The 13,692-nt window shown below is 47.2% G+C and overlaps 5 protein-coding genes across 5 annotated transcripts; 4 read left to right on the top strand and 1 right to left on the bottom strand.

Moving 5' to 3' along the window:
- Nucleotides 1-921: 921 nt before the first annotated feature.
- Nucleotides 922-3,820, top strand: Pmar_PMAR029306 (hypothetical protein; the record flags this gene model as incomplete). Its single annotated transcript, XM_002782399.1, has 17 exons — nt 922-1,014; nt 1,063-1,131; nt 1,362-1,490; nt 1,537-1,588; nt 1,640-1,756; nt 1,812-1,880; nt 1,973-2,040; nt 2,090-2,157; nt 2,206-2,279; nt 2,325-2,407; nt 2,490-2,656; nt 2,711-2,801; nt 2,870-2,960; nt 3,013-3,080; nt 3,126-3,195; nt 3,246-3,339; nt 3,709-3,820. 17 exons carry the CDS (start codon nt 922-924, stop codon nt 3,818-3,820), a joined length of 1,515 nt encoding a protein of 504 aa, XP_002782445.1.
- A 441-nt stretch (nt 3,821-4,261) lies between these two features.
- Pmar_PMAR029305 (poly A polymerase, putative) lies at nt 4,262-7,291 on the top strand (the record flags this gene model as incomplete). The annotated part of the gene is made up of 15 exons (XM_002782398.1): nt 4,262-4,438; nt 4,773-4,890; nt 4,936-5,113; nt 5,166-5,282; nt 5,329-5,456; nt 5,513-5,583; nt 5,810-5,937; nt 5,987-6,049; nt 6,094-6,172; nt 6,222-6,293; nt 6,451-6,566; nt 6,608-6,670; nt 6,723-6,853; nt 6,942-7,069; nt 7,199-7,291. The coding sequence occupies 15 exons, from the start codon at nt 4,262-4,264 to the stop codon at nt 7,289-7,291; spliced, it is 1,662 nt and encodes a 553-aa protein (XP_002782444.1).
- A 1,584-nt stretch (nt 7,292-8,875) lies between these two features.
- Pmar_PMAR029304 (hypothetical protein) lies at nt 8,876-10,350 on the top strand (the record flags this gene model as incomplete). Its single annotated transcript, XM_002782397.1, has 7 exons — nt 8,876-9,038; nt 9,086-9,219; nt 9,521-9,604; nt 9,648-9,800; nt 9,849-9,963; nt 10,008-10,181; nt 10,232-10,350. The coding sequence occupies 7 exons, from the start codon at nt 8,876-8,878 to the stop codon at nt 10,348-10,350; spliced, it is 942 nt and encodes a 313-aa protein (XP_002782443.1).
- Nucleotides 10,351-10,933: 583 nt separating this feature from the next.
- Nucleotides 10,934-11,092, bottom strand: Pmar_PMAR029303 (40S ribosomal protein S29, putative; the record flags this gene model as incomplete). Its single annotated transcript, XM_002782396.1, has 1 exon — nt 10,934-11,092. The coding sequence occupies one exon, from the start codon at nt 11,090-11,092 to the stop codon at nt 10,934-10,936; it is 159 nt and encodes a 52-aa protein (XP_002782442.1).
- Nucleotides 11,093-11,879: 787 nt separating this feature from the next.
- Nucleotides 11,880-13,692, top strand: Pmar_PMAR029302 (conserved hypothetical protein; the record flags this gene model as incomplete). Its single annotated transcript, XM_002782395.1, has 12 exons — nt 11,880-11,979; nt 12,026-12,142; nt 12,215-12,282; nt 12,324-12,413; nt 12,470-12,556; nt 12,601-12,740; nt 12,791-12,882; nt 12,921-12,994; nt 13,142-13,215; nt 13,260-13,341; nt 13,484-13,558; nt 13,609-13,692. The coding sequence occupies 12 exons, from the start codon at nt 11,880-11,882 to the stop codon at nt 13,690-13,692; spliced, it is 1,083 nt and encodes a 360-aa protein (XP_002782441.1).

Raw genomic sequence — 13,692 nt, 5'->3', positions numbered from 1 at the left:
TATGCCGTCGTGAATGGCGATCCCTATTGAGTGGGAGCAGTGGAATAGTTGATCGCCTTTCAGCGATCCCATCACAAGAGTCGTTACAACTGATAACGGAAAGTCCTTCGATGATCCTCTGGGGAGACTGACGTGTACTCTTGAAAGCCTAGACTACAAGGATATGTGCGCAGAGGCAGGTGTTCACCTTTTCGAGGTCTTGGGAGGGAAATATGTCCCTTCATCGAATGCGTATGATATCCTACTTGATAAACTTTGTAGTCATTATAATCCTCAACTGTGAACCGACAACTGCTGTTCTGTTGCATGTCTTGTGAACTCCTTCATGTTGTATATCATGGTCTTGTATTGTTAACGTAAATCAGAGGAGGTATAGTCTGGAAGGTACCCTTCGTAGCTCTTGTGCCGCTCAACCTTCCCATAATCTACAGCTCTTTAGAAGTGGCGATGCCTCGTTGGAGAGGTGGAGTCGGTCGATGCAAGGTAGCTGTCTCTCCAACAGGCCTTGTTCATCATTGCTGTTGAGCTACGCTAGAAATGGCAGTAACCACAGGTAGCGCCTGGATGTCTTGATACCCCTTCGTGGAGTAGCTGTTATGCATTTGTCGTGGATGGGATATTCTATAACTCCAAGGGTGCCCCAATCTGGCCCCCTCCCGCACACAGCATCGATCAACGAGAAATGCATCCTAGTTTCGCATCCCAGGACAACTAAACCAACTCAACCACAACGCCGGTGAGGCACGGAGATGAAGAAAATACGATAAACAACATCAGACCATCTGAATCGATCAGGATGGCGCGCGCTTTTGTCATGCGCAGTGCGACCTTTGGATAGTACTTGACTTGTCATCATTGCTCGCATCCCACAGTGTATCCTTTCATTCCTATTTCCCTCCACCTTTTGGTTGAGTGATCCCAATGCTCTCAGCTATGATGGCTACTCTTGCTGAGTACTTCGACTCTCCCATAGTATTACAGACCACCTCTCAAGGTACCACTCTAGTATTCCAGGTGGGACTCTATTACAACAGAGATTGTTGTATAAGCTTCACCATTCAGGTATCTAGTGCAGTCACTTGGCTGCTCAGGATCCTTATCCCTATCATCGTCACAGCTCTCTATCTAAAGGTAGAGACCAGTACTAGTCCAGTCACTGTCAGGCCTTGTGTTAGCTCACCCAAAACCGAAGACCTCCAGAGGACAGTACTGGAGGGGTGCATGCACTCTCATCATCGGGCGAGGATGATTTCCTCCATATCACGACAGTGAGCCCAGCCCAACCTAGGCCCTTCGGCAGCCCTACAAGGAAGACGGTACCCCTTGAGAGGCTCGGCTTGAGCGTTCATAGCATTGATCAGATTATTCCGCCAACAGCATCGTCGCGGTGCAGTTCCAGGGCGTCCCCGGTGGTCCGAGGTGTCGACCCACGAGGCAACATCAGTCGTGGTAGAGGTGGTCAGAGGTCGGCCCACGAGCGAACAGTGCAAGTAATGGTGTCCTTGTGAGCTGATGGTAACGAGGTGTCGATCTTAGGACCAACGACCTTGTGGGGGACGTGTCCATGAGGAGGATGTGCTCAGGAGTGGTAGGATTGGGTGTGGGTTCGATCCCGGCAGGGGGCATTATTTATTTCCAGCGGAGGCAAAAGGCACCGAGAGTTCTCCACAAGTTGCGGCGGTAACTCACGCCTGTCACATCCCTCAAAAAGGGCAAGAGGTGGACGAAGTGAAGTCGCTGAAATCACCCACCGAGGGTGAGTAGAATCGATTGGCGTATCTTGTGGTACGCACGGCGAAGATTTTGTCAAGGTGTTGCTGATACTGCACATCGGCTCCCACCTGGTTTCGGCTCTGTGAAGGAAGTTGGACAGGCTGAAGGTGAGCTGCCTTCTTGAGTCGTCTAATTTCATGGCGCGTGACGCTTCGTCTTCGGAGACGACATGTAGACTAAAACCCGTCGGTGTCATCAGGTGTTTCTCTAAAAAACGAGGACGCACGTAAAGCGTTGGAAACAGCCATTGAGAGTTTCCCCAGCCAGGTAGCACGGAAAAGGCACATGGTGATTGATTATCCTTTTACTGTTGTAGGCATCCACTGTCTGCCAGGAGGTTTTGCAGTCCCTTACGCTGCAAGGGGTCATCATCGAACCACAAACGTAGGCGGAGCGAAGCTTAAAATTGACGGAAGACTCTGATCGCGTTAGTTACGAAGCGATGATCAGAGCGGCTGAAGTATCTGGTGACACGGAGCTCGCTGGGGTCCTATTTAGTGGTGTCAGTAAGTCGCGGGGTCTTGGAATACTCTAATAAAGGTCTTTACTAGGCGTAATGGCTGGTGATGATAGGAAGGGCAGTTTGGATGAGAAGGCCTCGTTGGCGGGACGGGACGCGCCGGCTCCAGCGGAGGTGATATATGAAGGTCGCGGGTTCGATTCAAGCATGTGGTATTCATGTTTAGCTTTTCCAATCCCAATCACTGGGTTCACAGTCGCCGCCTGGGCTCTCGACAGCAGCTGCAAGTACTGCTAATCCAGCGACGCCTTTGACGATAGTGCCTCAAGAGGAGGCCAAACACCCTGAGCCCATGCGACTCAATGCCAAGGCACCCGAGTTTATACCGTCGACGGGAGGCCATGGGACAGCTCCAACGACTAGGTAGTAGTAGGGGGAGAGGTGGTAGGTAGGGTGTGGATGTTGTGGATGGTTAAGGTTCTTGGACTCATTGATGGACCATCGACGAGCAGTAGCGGCTGCTAGATATTATCAGAACCAGGTTATGACTGCAAGATACATGGGAGGGGTAGTATTACGGGTTTGGGATCGACTGGTCGTGGGTTCGACACCCGGTTACGGTATCTTTACATTCAGCTTGCCGCGATGGCCAAGGCTCAGATGCAAGCAGTACAACTGGCACAGGCCCAGGGAGCTCAACTTTCCCAGTATCACCCCAACGCTCCAAGTGAGGATTCGATTATCGATTCACATGAGGAGGAGGAGGTCCTATTCCTAAGGTATGCCTACAATGAAGGAGGACAAGCTGTTGGAGTGGAGTGCTGCTAGGGCTGAGGAGCAGGCTCAGGTATACACTGGATGCTCTGTTCTCACTTTAGATGCCGTCTCCTAGGTCCAAATGCGTGTTAAGAGAATACTCGATGAGAATAATAGTGACGCTAAGGAGGATCCTTCTAAGAAGGGTAAGCATGAGGGGTTGTATGCAGATGGGAAGTGTAGGGTTCGTTAGCAGGCAGCACGCCTGATGAGAAGCAACCTCAGTTGAGGGTGGATGTGGATGACTTGAAGAAAGCTAGTCCAGAGAGGAAGAGAGAGCTGCTGGGATTGTAGATGTAGGCTGATGAGCGGAGCGAAGCGATGCATATTTGGTGTTTTTGGGGCTGTTCAGATGTGGAGAAGGTCGGCTACTGATTATTCGAAAACCTCTGAAGTTCCTGTGAATAGCCAGCTGTTATAAAAACCAAAAAATTGATCAATAAAGAAGACAGTTGTGTTCTGCATATCTTGTTGCACGCATACGCATATTCTTGCGAGCGCGCACAGAGGATATCTTGTGGACGATGCTGTATGAAAGAATGAAATGTTGGTAGAGCCTCACATAGCACCATGTGCCTTGGTAACGTGTCGAATCAGGGTCTTGTGTTATATAGTATTAATAATGAAACGGTTGATCGATTTGCTGCGAGTTTTAGTAGGTATACTTCAGGAGAGCGTTTCCTTTACAATGCCTTCTTCCTCGTCGATTTCGAGGGATCCCCTACCAGTGCGATGAGGCAGGCAGCAGGAGCTTTCGGAGTGGATGAGTAATGGCAGTACTGGAAAGAAGGTCTCGAAAGGCTTGGATAGGAGACTTGTTACGTTTGTGAGAAGCATCGATTAGGAGGGCGGTAGTGTGATGGGCTTTGGAGGAATTACTCGTTACTATTAGTAACCTCGGATGCCAAGGTCTGCACGCATGCGCAAGTGCACCTTTGTTCCTGATGATCGAGTTGGTGTTGAAGTTGACAGGATTTAGGGCACCGGGTGGTTGATTTTTCCGCGACTTCGTCCGTTTTTGTCAATCTTCCTCACAAGATATTCCTCAGGAAATACCATCATCCTAATATTTATTCATTCGCTCCTAAATGCTTTTTGGAGGAGCATCCGCATGTACAAATTTCCACACCAAAAATCCCTGGTTCGAATCCCGCTAATGGTATTTTCACTGGGGTCGAAGTAACTCCAATTTTTCCTAGTGGTTACCCTCGTATGTCCACGGCGATGAGCAGGCATGCGAATGTCGCTACGCCCATCCGATCGATATGGGCACCCATTTCGGAGGCAGGGCCGACTGTGGCCGATTTGAAGCAGAATGAGGGCATGTTGGAGTTCCTCACCACGGCTGCACCGGAGGCGTCGAAGGAAGATCGGGAAAAACGCGAAAAGGTGGTACGGGAAAATTCGAAAAATTTTCAATAGTGAGAGGATCGTGAAGTCAATACACCATGGACCGACTCAATTAGGTTATAATGATCAGTATTTCCTGGGAAGGTGCGTTTTCGGCTGCTCGAAGGCTGCTGATGAACGCCTCGGTCGTGGCTCGCATGTGCCGGCATCGGACGTGAATGATTTTGTTTTCGCTCAACGAAATCAATACACTGCTCGTCGTTGGACGGAATCGAAAGGGGCATAAAGTTGAATTTTTTCCGCGGGAAATGTTGAGAATTTGTATTGGTGTTGGGGTCTCGGGAGAATGATGTTACCTTGTGCATGCGTGCAGGCTCTCCGAGTGCTTGAAGGGGTCATCGGTGATTGGCTGACAGAGGTTGGGGTGCAGCAGGGAATGACCGCGGAGAATGCAAGAAAGCAGTCGAACAATGGAAAGTTGTTTACATTTGGTAAAATGCGGGGTGTTTGAATCGAACCAGGGACCTATCCCATAGGTTCTCATAGACTTGGTTTGATATCTCCTTCGTCTGATATCGATTGTCTCTGTGTTGCTCCTCGTCATGTCACCCGAGAGGCCTTCTTTGGGAGCCTAGTAGGGAAGTTGCAGCAAATGGATGAGGTGGAGACGGTCACGCCAGTACCAGACGCTTATGCTCCGATCATCAAGCTTATGTAATAGGAGGGACCCGGGTTCGATTCCTGGTGCTGATGGTTTTATTATCAGATGCTGTGAGGTTGATATCGATCTGCTATTCGCACGTTTGAATTTGACATCAACAAGCGGTTTGAAGGATTTGCAAAGTGACGAGCTGCTGAAGAATCTAGATGATCGAAGTGTGAGGTAATCGAATGGTTTCGAGTTCGATCCCTGGTGAGGGTCATTCTAGATGCGTCAATGGTACGAGAGTGGCCGATTTGATTCTCAAACTGGTCCCGACACCCAATACCTTCCGAGGGTGTCTGAGGCTCATCAAACTGTGGGCGAAGCGGAGGGGTCTTTACGCCAATATCATCGGTAGCCGTCATTTTATTCATCGACGACCACATCGCCGTCCTCCCTTTTCCCTTCAGGCTTCTTTGGTGGCATTACATGGGCCATTCTGGTGGCGAGAGTATGTCAGATGTTCCCCAACATGCAATCGGTAATATTTGGGCCTCTTTTGAATCTTTGATGATGGAGTGATGATAGTGACGTATCTTCGGTCGGTGTTGCATGATAACGGTAAATTGCGTTTGAAGGCTTCTTGAAGTGAGCGAGATATCCTTCGCTGTGCGGTGCACGTATCCGAGCATTGTTGTTCGAAACCAATGAATATTTTAAAAATTGTTCAACTGGGGGACTCAGTGTTGGAATATGTATTTATACAGGTCCAACTGGTTCGACGATTCTTCCTAATCTTATCGCGATGGAATTGGGACAATCCGGTCACACTGTGCCCGATAAGACAGTCGAGTGAGATTGGTTTGATGAGCTTCAAGGTTTGGAATCCTAAACAGTGAGTGGTATCCTTCATGCTGCTGCTGCGACCTAAGATATGTCTCTAGATACGCGAGTGATCGATCTCATTTGATGCCAGTTATCACTCCTGCCTTTCCGTCGATGAACAGGTGAAAATTTCTGGGAAAATTTTCCTATTTTTCTTTTTTTGTAGTACGTACAACGTCACCGAGACTACCAAAAGGATAATAATGGGAGAAATTGAGAGAGCTCACAAGCTGACATTACCGAAGGTGACCTGAGAATTAATCGATCGCGTGATCGATTTGTATTCTTCTTCAGAAAGAGCAGGTTGATTGGGAACTTCTTTGCCACAAATTCCCCTTCTTTTGCAACTACCTCTACTACGTTCAGGTAAGAAGTTACGAATCCGCTCGTTTCGATTTCTATCCCTGTCGATCTTATGCATCTCTCAATCCTCCATCGAGGCTTAAAAATATACAAAAATTATTGGGGAAATCTCAGGAATTGATTTTTGTACTTAATAGTCATTCCTGTTTACTTTGATTAGATAAGAGTATCGGCATTGAGCAGTACAGCGTATCGGAAATATAAAGGTTTTGTCGAGTCGAGGCTGCGGCTCTTGGTGAGAATGTTGGAGAATACCCCTGGTATCAAGAGTGTGAGGTACGAGTAATTTTGTGGCGCGTGAAATATTATCTGGTCAGACCTTGGCCGGAAGAGATGCCATATGTAGTTGACGGCGAGGTGCGGGAGAACTCCTGTTGTTGGTGAGTAATTGAACCGGATCGATTGATCGGGCGAGCGCGGTTTGCACTGTAGGTATATCGGATTGGATTTCCCAAAGTTGTCGTCGATGGCTGCTGGGCAGACGGTGACGTGTGATCTACGAAATTGTACTAGTGGGTTTTTCGATAGGATCAACGAGTGGTCAGAGAAGGATACTTATCATGGTGGGTTGGGCAACAGGAAATGGTCTGTGTGGAATTTGAGGAATTGCAAGATTTGTCGAGATAGCAAGATTTTCATGATGTACCTCAGGCCAGTTTGAGATGGATATTGCGTATATATCCCGCCCTAAGCTACCGGAGCATCTTGTTAAGGATCAATCACCATCGACTGACACAGCCCCTGTGCCGGAAATGGCGGTTCAGGGCACTAAGAGGAGGGTAAGATAGTGATCGACGATTTTACTTGGGGAATAACGTTGAGGAAATGGGGAATTTTCCCCCGGTGTATGAGTTTTCCAGGGAAAATTATTATTGGGTCTTGCCAGTGCGATATAGCTTACTTGATAGGTTCAGTCTGGAATGAACCTCGCGGGTCGGCCTAAGAAGGGGCGGCATTTGGAGCTTGATGTTAGTTTGAAGGGTACAGCGACGACACGTTAAAGCTTCACTACTATTCATGTTCTTGCATTGCGTTAATAATTTGGTTAATTTTCTAACGGTTCCCTTCGTTGATATTTGGTTTCGAATGGTGTCGTATGTCGCTGTAGGAGGCGGAGACGGAATAGGCCACAAAGAGATGAGCATCGGGAGGAGGTGACCAGTGTGTTGATATCAGACTGTTAATGATGTTTCTTAAGTACTTGGGGATATCATCTTCGGGTTAATCAATATGGGGTATGGTTGTGATGAAGTGTGGGAAATGTGGTAATTCATAAGTAGGGACCCGCCGATACGTTTGCATTGGTGCGTACTCGTACAGTGTCTCTCGGTATACTCAATGGAGGTATTCTATTAGTTTTTTGGTAGTGGCGTGAATGATCCGTAAAGGAAGTCCTCTACTGAATGCCTCTGCCGCTGCTGCTCCTGCTCTAACACCCGTATCGAGATTGGGTTATCGGAGAATCTACCGAGGTACTTGGTATGATATGGATTAGGCCCACTACGGTCCCCTCCCCTCAGCATCGTCGAGATATCAATCACAGATGCATCCGACAGAGGCACGACCACCTAAGTTCATCATACCACCGTTCGAGGCTGATTATAAGAGAGTTTATAAGCATATGTGGAGATCCTTTCGGGTGCGCTACTTCCATATTTTCGCGTTAGATGGATAGCTGGTATTCTCGTAGTCGTCAGGCGAGAGGCTGGTGTTACCGCTCATAGAATTTCATAAAATTTCTAAAGTTTTATCGATACATATTTCCAGTCAGTGGTGATGTGGATGCCGCCCATAGGACTCGAAGGGGATCGTATGTGAGCTGACGTTGAATATGTCAGGATAAGAAGAGGCTACGTCTGGGGGTATTCTGTAATGTCCCTCATGGTGCAGCCAGCGAGCTGCCCGATCCGAAGATACTACGAGATTGTACGATGGAAGAGGCGCAGGTTCGATCCCTGGTACGGACATTTTTTTCAGATGAAGTCGCCCCCACGTGTTATCGGGCAGCTGAGAGTCAAATCAGCGATGATGAATTCTGGAGACAAATGTGTGAACGCATACGCAAGAGCAAAGACACCCTATCTGTGTCCGATATTGCCGCGGTAGCATCTGGGTTCACCGCCTTACGCGAGGGACCCTCGCCTATCCTCGTGTTATTAGATACTAGATGCGTTGGTGATAGTCAATTACAGAGATGTTGATCTAATGCGAATACTAAGTAGGGAGATTATTGATGATATGTTTAAGCTCACCTTCACTGAGGCTGCGGTAGTAGTAGCAACGGTGGTGATGATGGAATCTTCGCTGTGCGTTGCGGATCTTTAAGGTTATCGTGAATGCATACAGTGTTTTCAATTGTGAATCGAAACCGTTATTGGAGTCGGCTATTAAACATTGTCATGCATTGGCGGCGATGAATAGGAAGAAGGGGAATGACGTTCGGAGTTGTGCGGTAGGAGGGGGAGGAGAAGGAGGAGGCGTTGGGGGAATGCAAGATTGGCAGGTACTTCTATCAGGCTTGGCTCGGTTCAAACCAGCAGGTACCGAAGAGTTAGTGGAAGTTATACTGTCATCTGCAGCATTAAATGCGGAGGAAGGAGGTCCCAAGAATCGAACCGGGGACCTTTGGATTACCAGCTTTAGGCTTGACCGATCTCGCGTCTATCATTTCGAGTGCTGCACGTCTGCTTACTGTTGAGAATGAGGTGACCGTCAAGGAGGCTGAAGAGAGTGTCCTTGCCGACGTTAGTGAGTGCAGCCTGTGGGAATCGAACCAGGGACCTCTCGATTGTTAGATACAATCCTCGATAGGATATGTCTATCAACTCCAGAGAGTCTCTATAGTGCAGCCAGTGCCTTCCACACGTTAACTCTATTCGATGGTATAGTCAAGGACACACCAGAGATGATGGAGGCGGCCTCGAGGAATGTAAGGGGACTGACTCCCCTGGTCCTGCAGTCTTGGAATATATGTTCGCTTTCCTCACCTGAATCCAAGGGTCTTCTCACTTCAAGATTTTATATATAAATTCGGGTAGAACTGTGCATAAAATTTCCTCAAAATTTTCACACTCCGATGGTGATAGTACGATATGAGGTCGCTGATCATGTACCCTCGCAACCGCGATTACCATCCCTGCATCATCATCCTTGCATCATCATCATCATCATCATCATCATCCTTTGATGCTGCTGTTCCCTACACCATGCACAGTACTATGTCCATTTAGTTCCTACTAGCACTTGATCGAGACTCCAACGTGCTTCGTAGCACAGTGCCTGGTCCGGTACCCAGGATGCGGCTGAATAAACAGGTGGCTCGTATCGCTGATGCTTATGGTGTATGATGTGTTATAGCCACCGGCTCGACGGGAGCCTCCTGAGGGGCCTGAGGAGCTTATGAAGGTAGGCTTTAGTGCTGAGAAGGGTGATGATGATGATGATGGGGAAGATGTCTCTACGATGGATGTGGATCTGGAAGCAGAGAATGAGACGGAACTAGGGGAAGAGGTAACGATAGCGTTAGAATAGGTGGAGATAAGGTATTGGTAGTAGTAGGTAGTAGTAGAGGGGATGTCCGTCCTGGATGCTACTTCGATGATGGGTCTTGGACAAGAGGATGAGGAAGTTGTTAGGGATGATGATGTTATCCTACATAGGCTCCAAAGAGAACGTAATAGTATAAGATGGTGAGTAGTAGTAGGAGGTAATGTGTAGGTACTACTGGGTTGAATAATAAGAACAGACCTGTGGCACCAGTGGATGCAATAGCAGCTAGGAATAGAGTAGTTTCGGTAGTTGCGATAGCTGTGGGTAGTTTGGGTAGAATATGGACACAACTAAATAAGGGAGATGAGGAAGGAGGGAAGAGGAAGGAGGACGAAGTGATGGGTAAGTAGTACACAGACCAGTAGTAGTATCATCGTCATCACCACTGGTAGTACCACAACGTCTGGTTACACCTGTCGAGACCGAGATGCTCTCCAAAGCGGAAGACATTATAACCTTTGCATGTCCTGGTCTAACGGCACCACAGCTTGTTAACTGCTTTGAGACGTAGGTTGGGAGTAGTTCATAAGTAGTTCATGATGACTCCTCTCCTGAGGTTGTTATTGGTAGGTACAGTTTGCATACACCCCATAAGACCCATCATACTGTGCTTAAGGCAATTGGAAATGAGTTGGTACGGAAATGGATACATATAAGCGCGAGTGAGATAAGAAGGATAGAGAAAAGTATTGAAGCATCGAAGTTGAAGCATCAGCAGTTGTCTTTTATGTTGAGAATGCATTCTAATAGGAGGAAGATTCAACTACCATGATGATGCCTTAATGATGTTTCTGAATATACTATGATTTGTTGGCTTATCCCATATTGCAATCCCAAACCTGGTCAAAGTGAGAATGATTGGAAAACACTTCCACTCGCGAGGGTGAGATGAGAGTGTTATCAAGATAAAATGAAACGCCCTTCCACCCTATGATATATACTTCAACACAACAGTAGGAGGATTCAAGAGAATGTAGCCTTGTAGCCAACTTGTCGTCGTACTACTATCCCATAATCACTGCCGATTCTCGTATTTATCGGTACCTATAGTAGTAGTAATAGATGACTATGGAATGTGTGTATTATTATTGCTATTACTTGTGGAATCCAATATCGTTGGCCTTCTCCCTAAAGCATTGACGGCACATCATAAGGCCGTACTTGCGGATAAGACCGTGCTGGTTGGAGCACACACGGCATTGACGAGAACCAGGGCCGAAGTTACGGGGACGAGTCATATAGAGATCCGGCATAGTGGCTTAGGTGGCTAACGAACTCTCTGATAAGCAACACCTTACCACCAACCTATTCCATATCTAACCTACTCCAACCTAAGATACCTCCCGCACCAATATCCAAACTGAGCAAGGACTAGCTTATCTAAGGTTCCCCCGTATCCTACCATAGCCAAGGTCCAACCTCACGAACACTCTATCCCCTCAAAAGCCTCGGATCACGTCTAGGGGAACACCGATCGATTGCGCTATAGCGATGGAGGGAGAATTGAGGAATTGCAAGAATGCAAGATATTGCAAGATCGGTCCTAGTAACGTGATGATGCGCAAGATTCACTATGGACATCCCTCTATACCGCTCAACAACAGAAGAGTCCCATCGTGGTAGGGGAAGGAGTTTTAGCCGTAATAGGAACCTAGAGTTGAGGGAGAGGCGTGAGGTAAGGGTATAGCAGTGGGGAAGGACGCCACTGTTGTTGGTATTAGAATGCCCGCACTGCTGCATACTCACCTAGGGAGTATCGGAGTGGACCACCTGATGTGATCAGACCTGAGGGGGAGAGGCTTATGTAATAATGCAGGGGGACTCATTTGGAAGCGTTTACACAAGTGGGAGAAAAATTCCGATCGGATCACTCGTCGTTCTGTTTCAACGTACTGTGAGGTATATCACTGTATAGAGATGTAGAATACTGCTTACCCCCTCTCATTATCCTCTTCGATCAATACACTGTACTATTGATGAGTTCACGCTTCACTAGAGTTGTAGTCGGTCTATAGGGGTTCTTAATATGACTTACATACAATGGGCTCTAATCTCGGTACTTTCGAGGATGCGGATGTGTATCCTTTTAGGGAGTTACCAGCATATCGTCGTAGAAGGGCTGGTGGGAAGAACGTCTATTGTAATATATATGCATGAGTTGGTCTCTTACAATGTGGTTGGTGTAGTATACCCCCAACCAGAGGCGTATGGTCGTGTTGCTGCAGTATGCATTGGGGAATCTATTGATCTAGATGAGATCAAAATGGGATGGACTCAGATTCAAGCTGGATCCAGAGACAGCTGTAAGGAGTATCTTAGCTTCAACTCTGCAAGATACAGTTTAGGTCGATAATGTATATGCATACTTATTTTAGATATAGGTCCTGCTGCCGGCCTCGTTGGTGGTGATCTTGTAACTGATGCCGTATCAATAGAGAAACGAGTACAGTGCTTTCGATGCCCTATGACTCATGTTTCCATCAGGTATTGTATTTAACCGTTTGTGCCAACAGTTTAGACTGTTTTCTCTTCTCCTTCGGATGTGTTGTAGTCTGGGGAGCGTCTGATAATCAGGTAAGCCCTCGGGGGGATTCGATCCGGGGACCTTCCGCATGGAAGTGCCCTCTCAGTTGGGTACTATAGTCGATTTGGTTAAACCACTAGTGAAGAAGCCTCTATCTCAGCCTGAACACGACTACATGCGTTACACTACAGAGGTGGTACTCCTCCATGGTCCCTCCCTACATGCCTTTCATATCAGCCCTTTATAGAAGCCACCACGAGTGCTGCTGCTACTGCTGAGGATAGTGGCGAACCCGAGGCAGCCCATCATCGTGATCATCCTTCGAGGAGGCCCATAGCTCATGATAACATAAGACTATCAGCTTCGGGTGGATGGAGGTGAGGCCTCCAGAGCAGTTGGTCTTCCTGTATGCTGCTGCCCTTTACAGTTCTTTAATGGAACGATTGGCTCACAGCTACTCCCTCGCTCAAAGTGTTAGAGTTGATGCTTTTGAAACGATGCTGGATGGGGCTATCGAAAGTATGACATGAAACAACGTTTACGGATTAGTATTGTAGGAACTACTGATGTACCCGAGACGATGACCAGGACGGGGACTGTGGGAATAGGGAAGAAGGAAGTTGCTCAGCGGGTGAGACTTATTGGATGGAGACCACGTGATAATGAAGATCAATCTTGGAGTGTTGATAGACAATACAGTTGGAACCTGCATACTTTAATTTTGAACGGCATCACCAGCATACTCCCTGATAGTCCGACTTCTTCATCATCTTGTCAGATGGGCAATCTATTCGTACAACGCTGTGATCTAAATGTATACAGTGATATGTTGGGTACTCCAGATGTGTTCTGGTGAGTCATACTAGGAGTAGCCTAAGGTACTCCTCTTTGGGTAGGGACTTCAACGAATACGAAGCAGTTTATGATAAATCCAGACGATATATGGATATTAATAGACGAGTTGAAATACTAAATCAGGTAACACTTCATGTGCTAATTCCCACTTGTACACTCCTCTATAAACGGGCTTGTTATGTGGGCATTTACTACTAGAGAGTGATGCGTGGAAATATAAACTTCAGAGAGGAATGGTATTGAGCCGGTAAGATCGTCTATTCAGCGTATGGAGGTATTGAATGATATGTATACTATGATACAGGAGGAACTACATGTAGCCCATGGTAACAATCTTGAAGTAGGTTGTAGTCATAGTCTGGACCTAGTTTGTATCTTCTACGATCTTAGATATGGGTCATCTGGTTGGTAGCTGTAGATGCTGTTATCATTGGTCTTGAATTGTTTCTAACTTACTGGCGTGAACTTAAATGA

Source organism: Perkinsus marinus (genome assembly GCF_000006405.1).
Source record: "Perkinsus marinus ATCC 50983 genomic scaffold scf_1104296939758, whole genome shotgun sequence".
Classification (NCBI taxonomy): domain Eukaryota; phylum Perkinsozoa; order Perkinsida; family Perkinsidae; genus Perkinsus; species Perkinsus marinus.
Note: the sequence above shows the minus strand (reverse complement) of the source record. Positions and strands in the feature narration are given on the sequence as shown.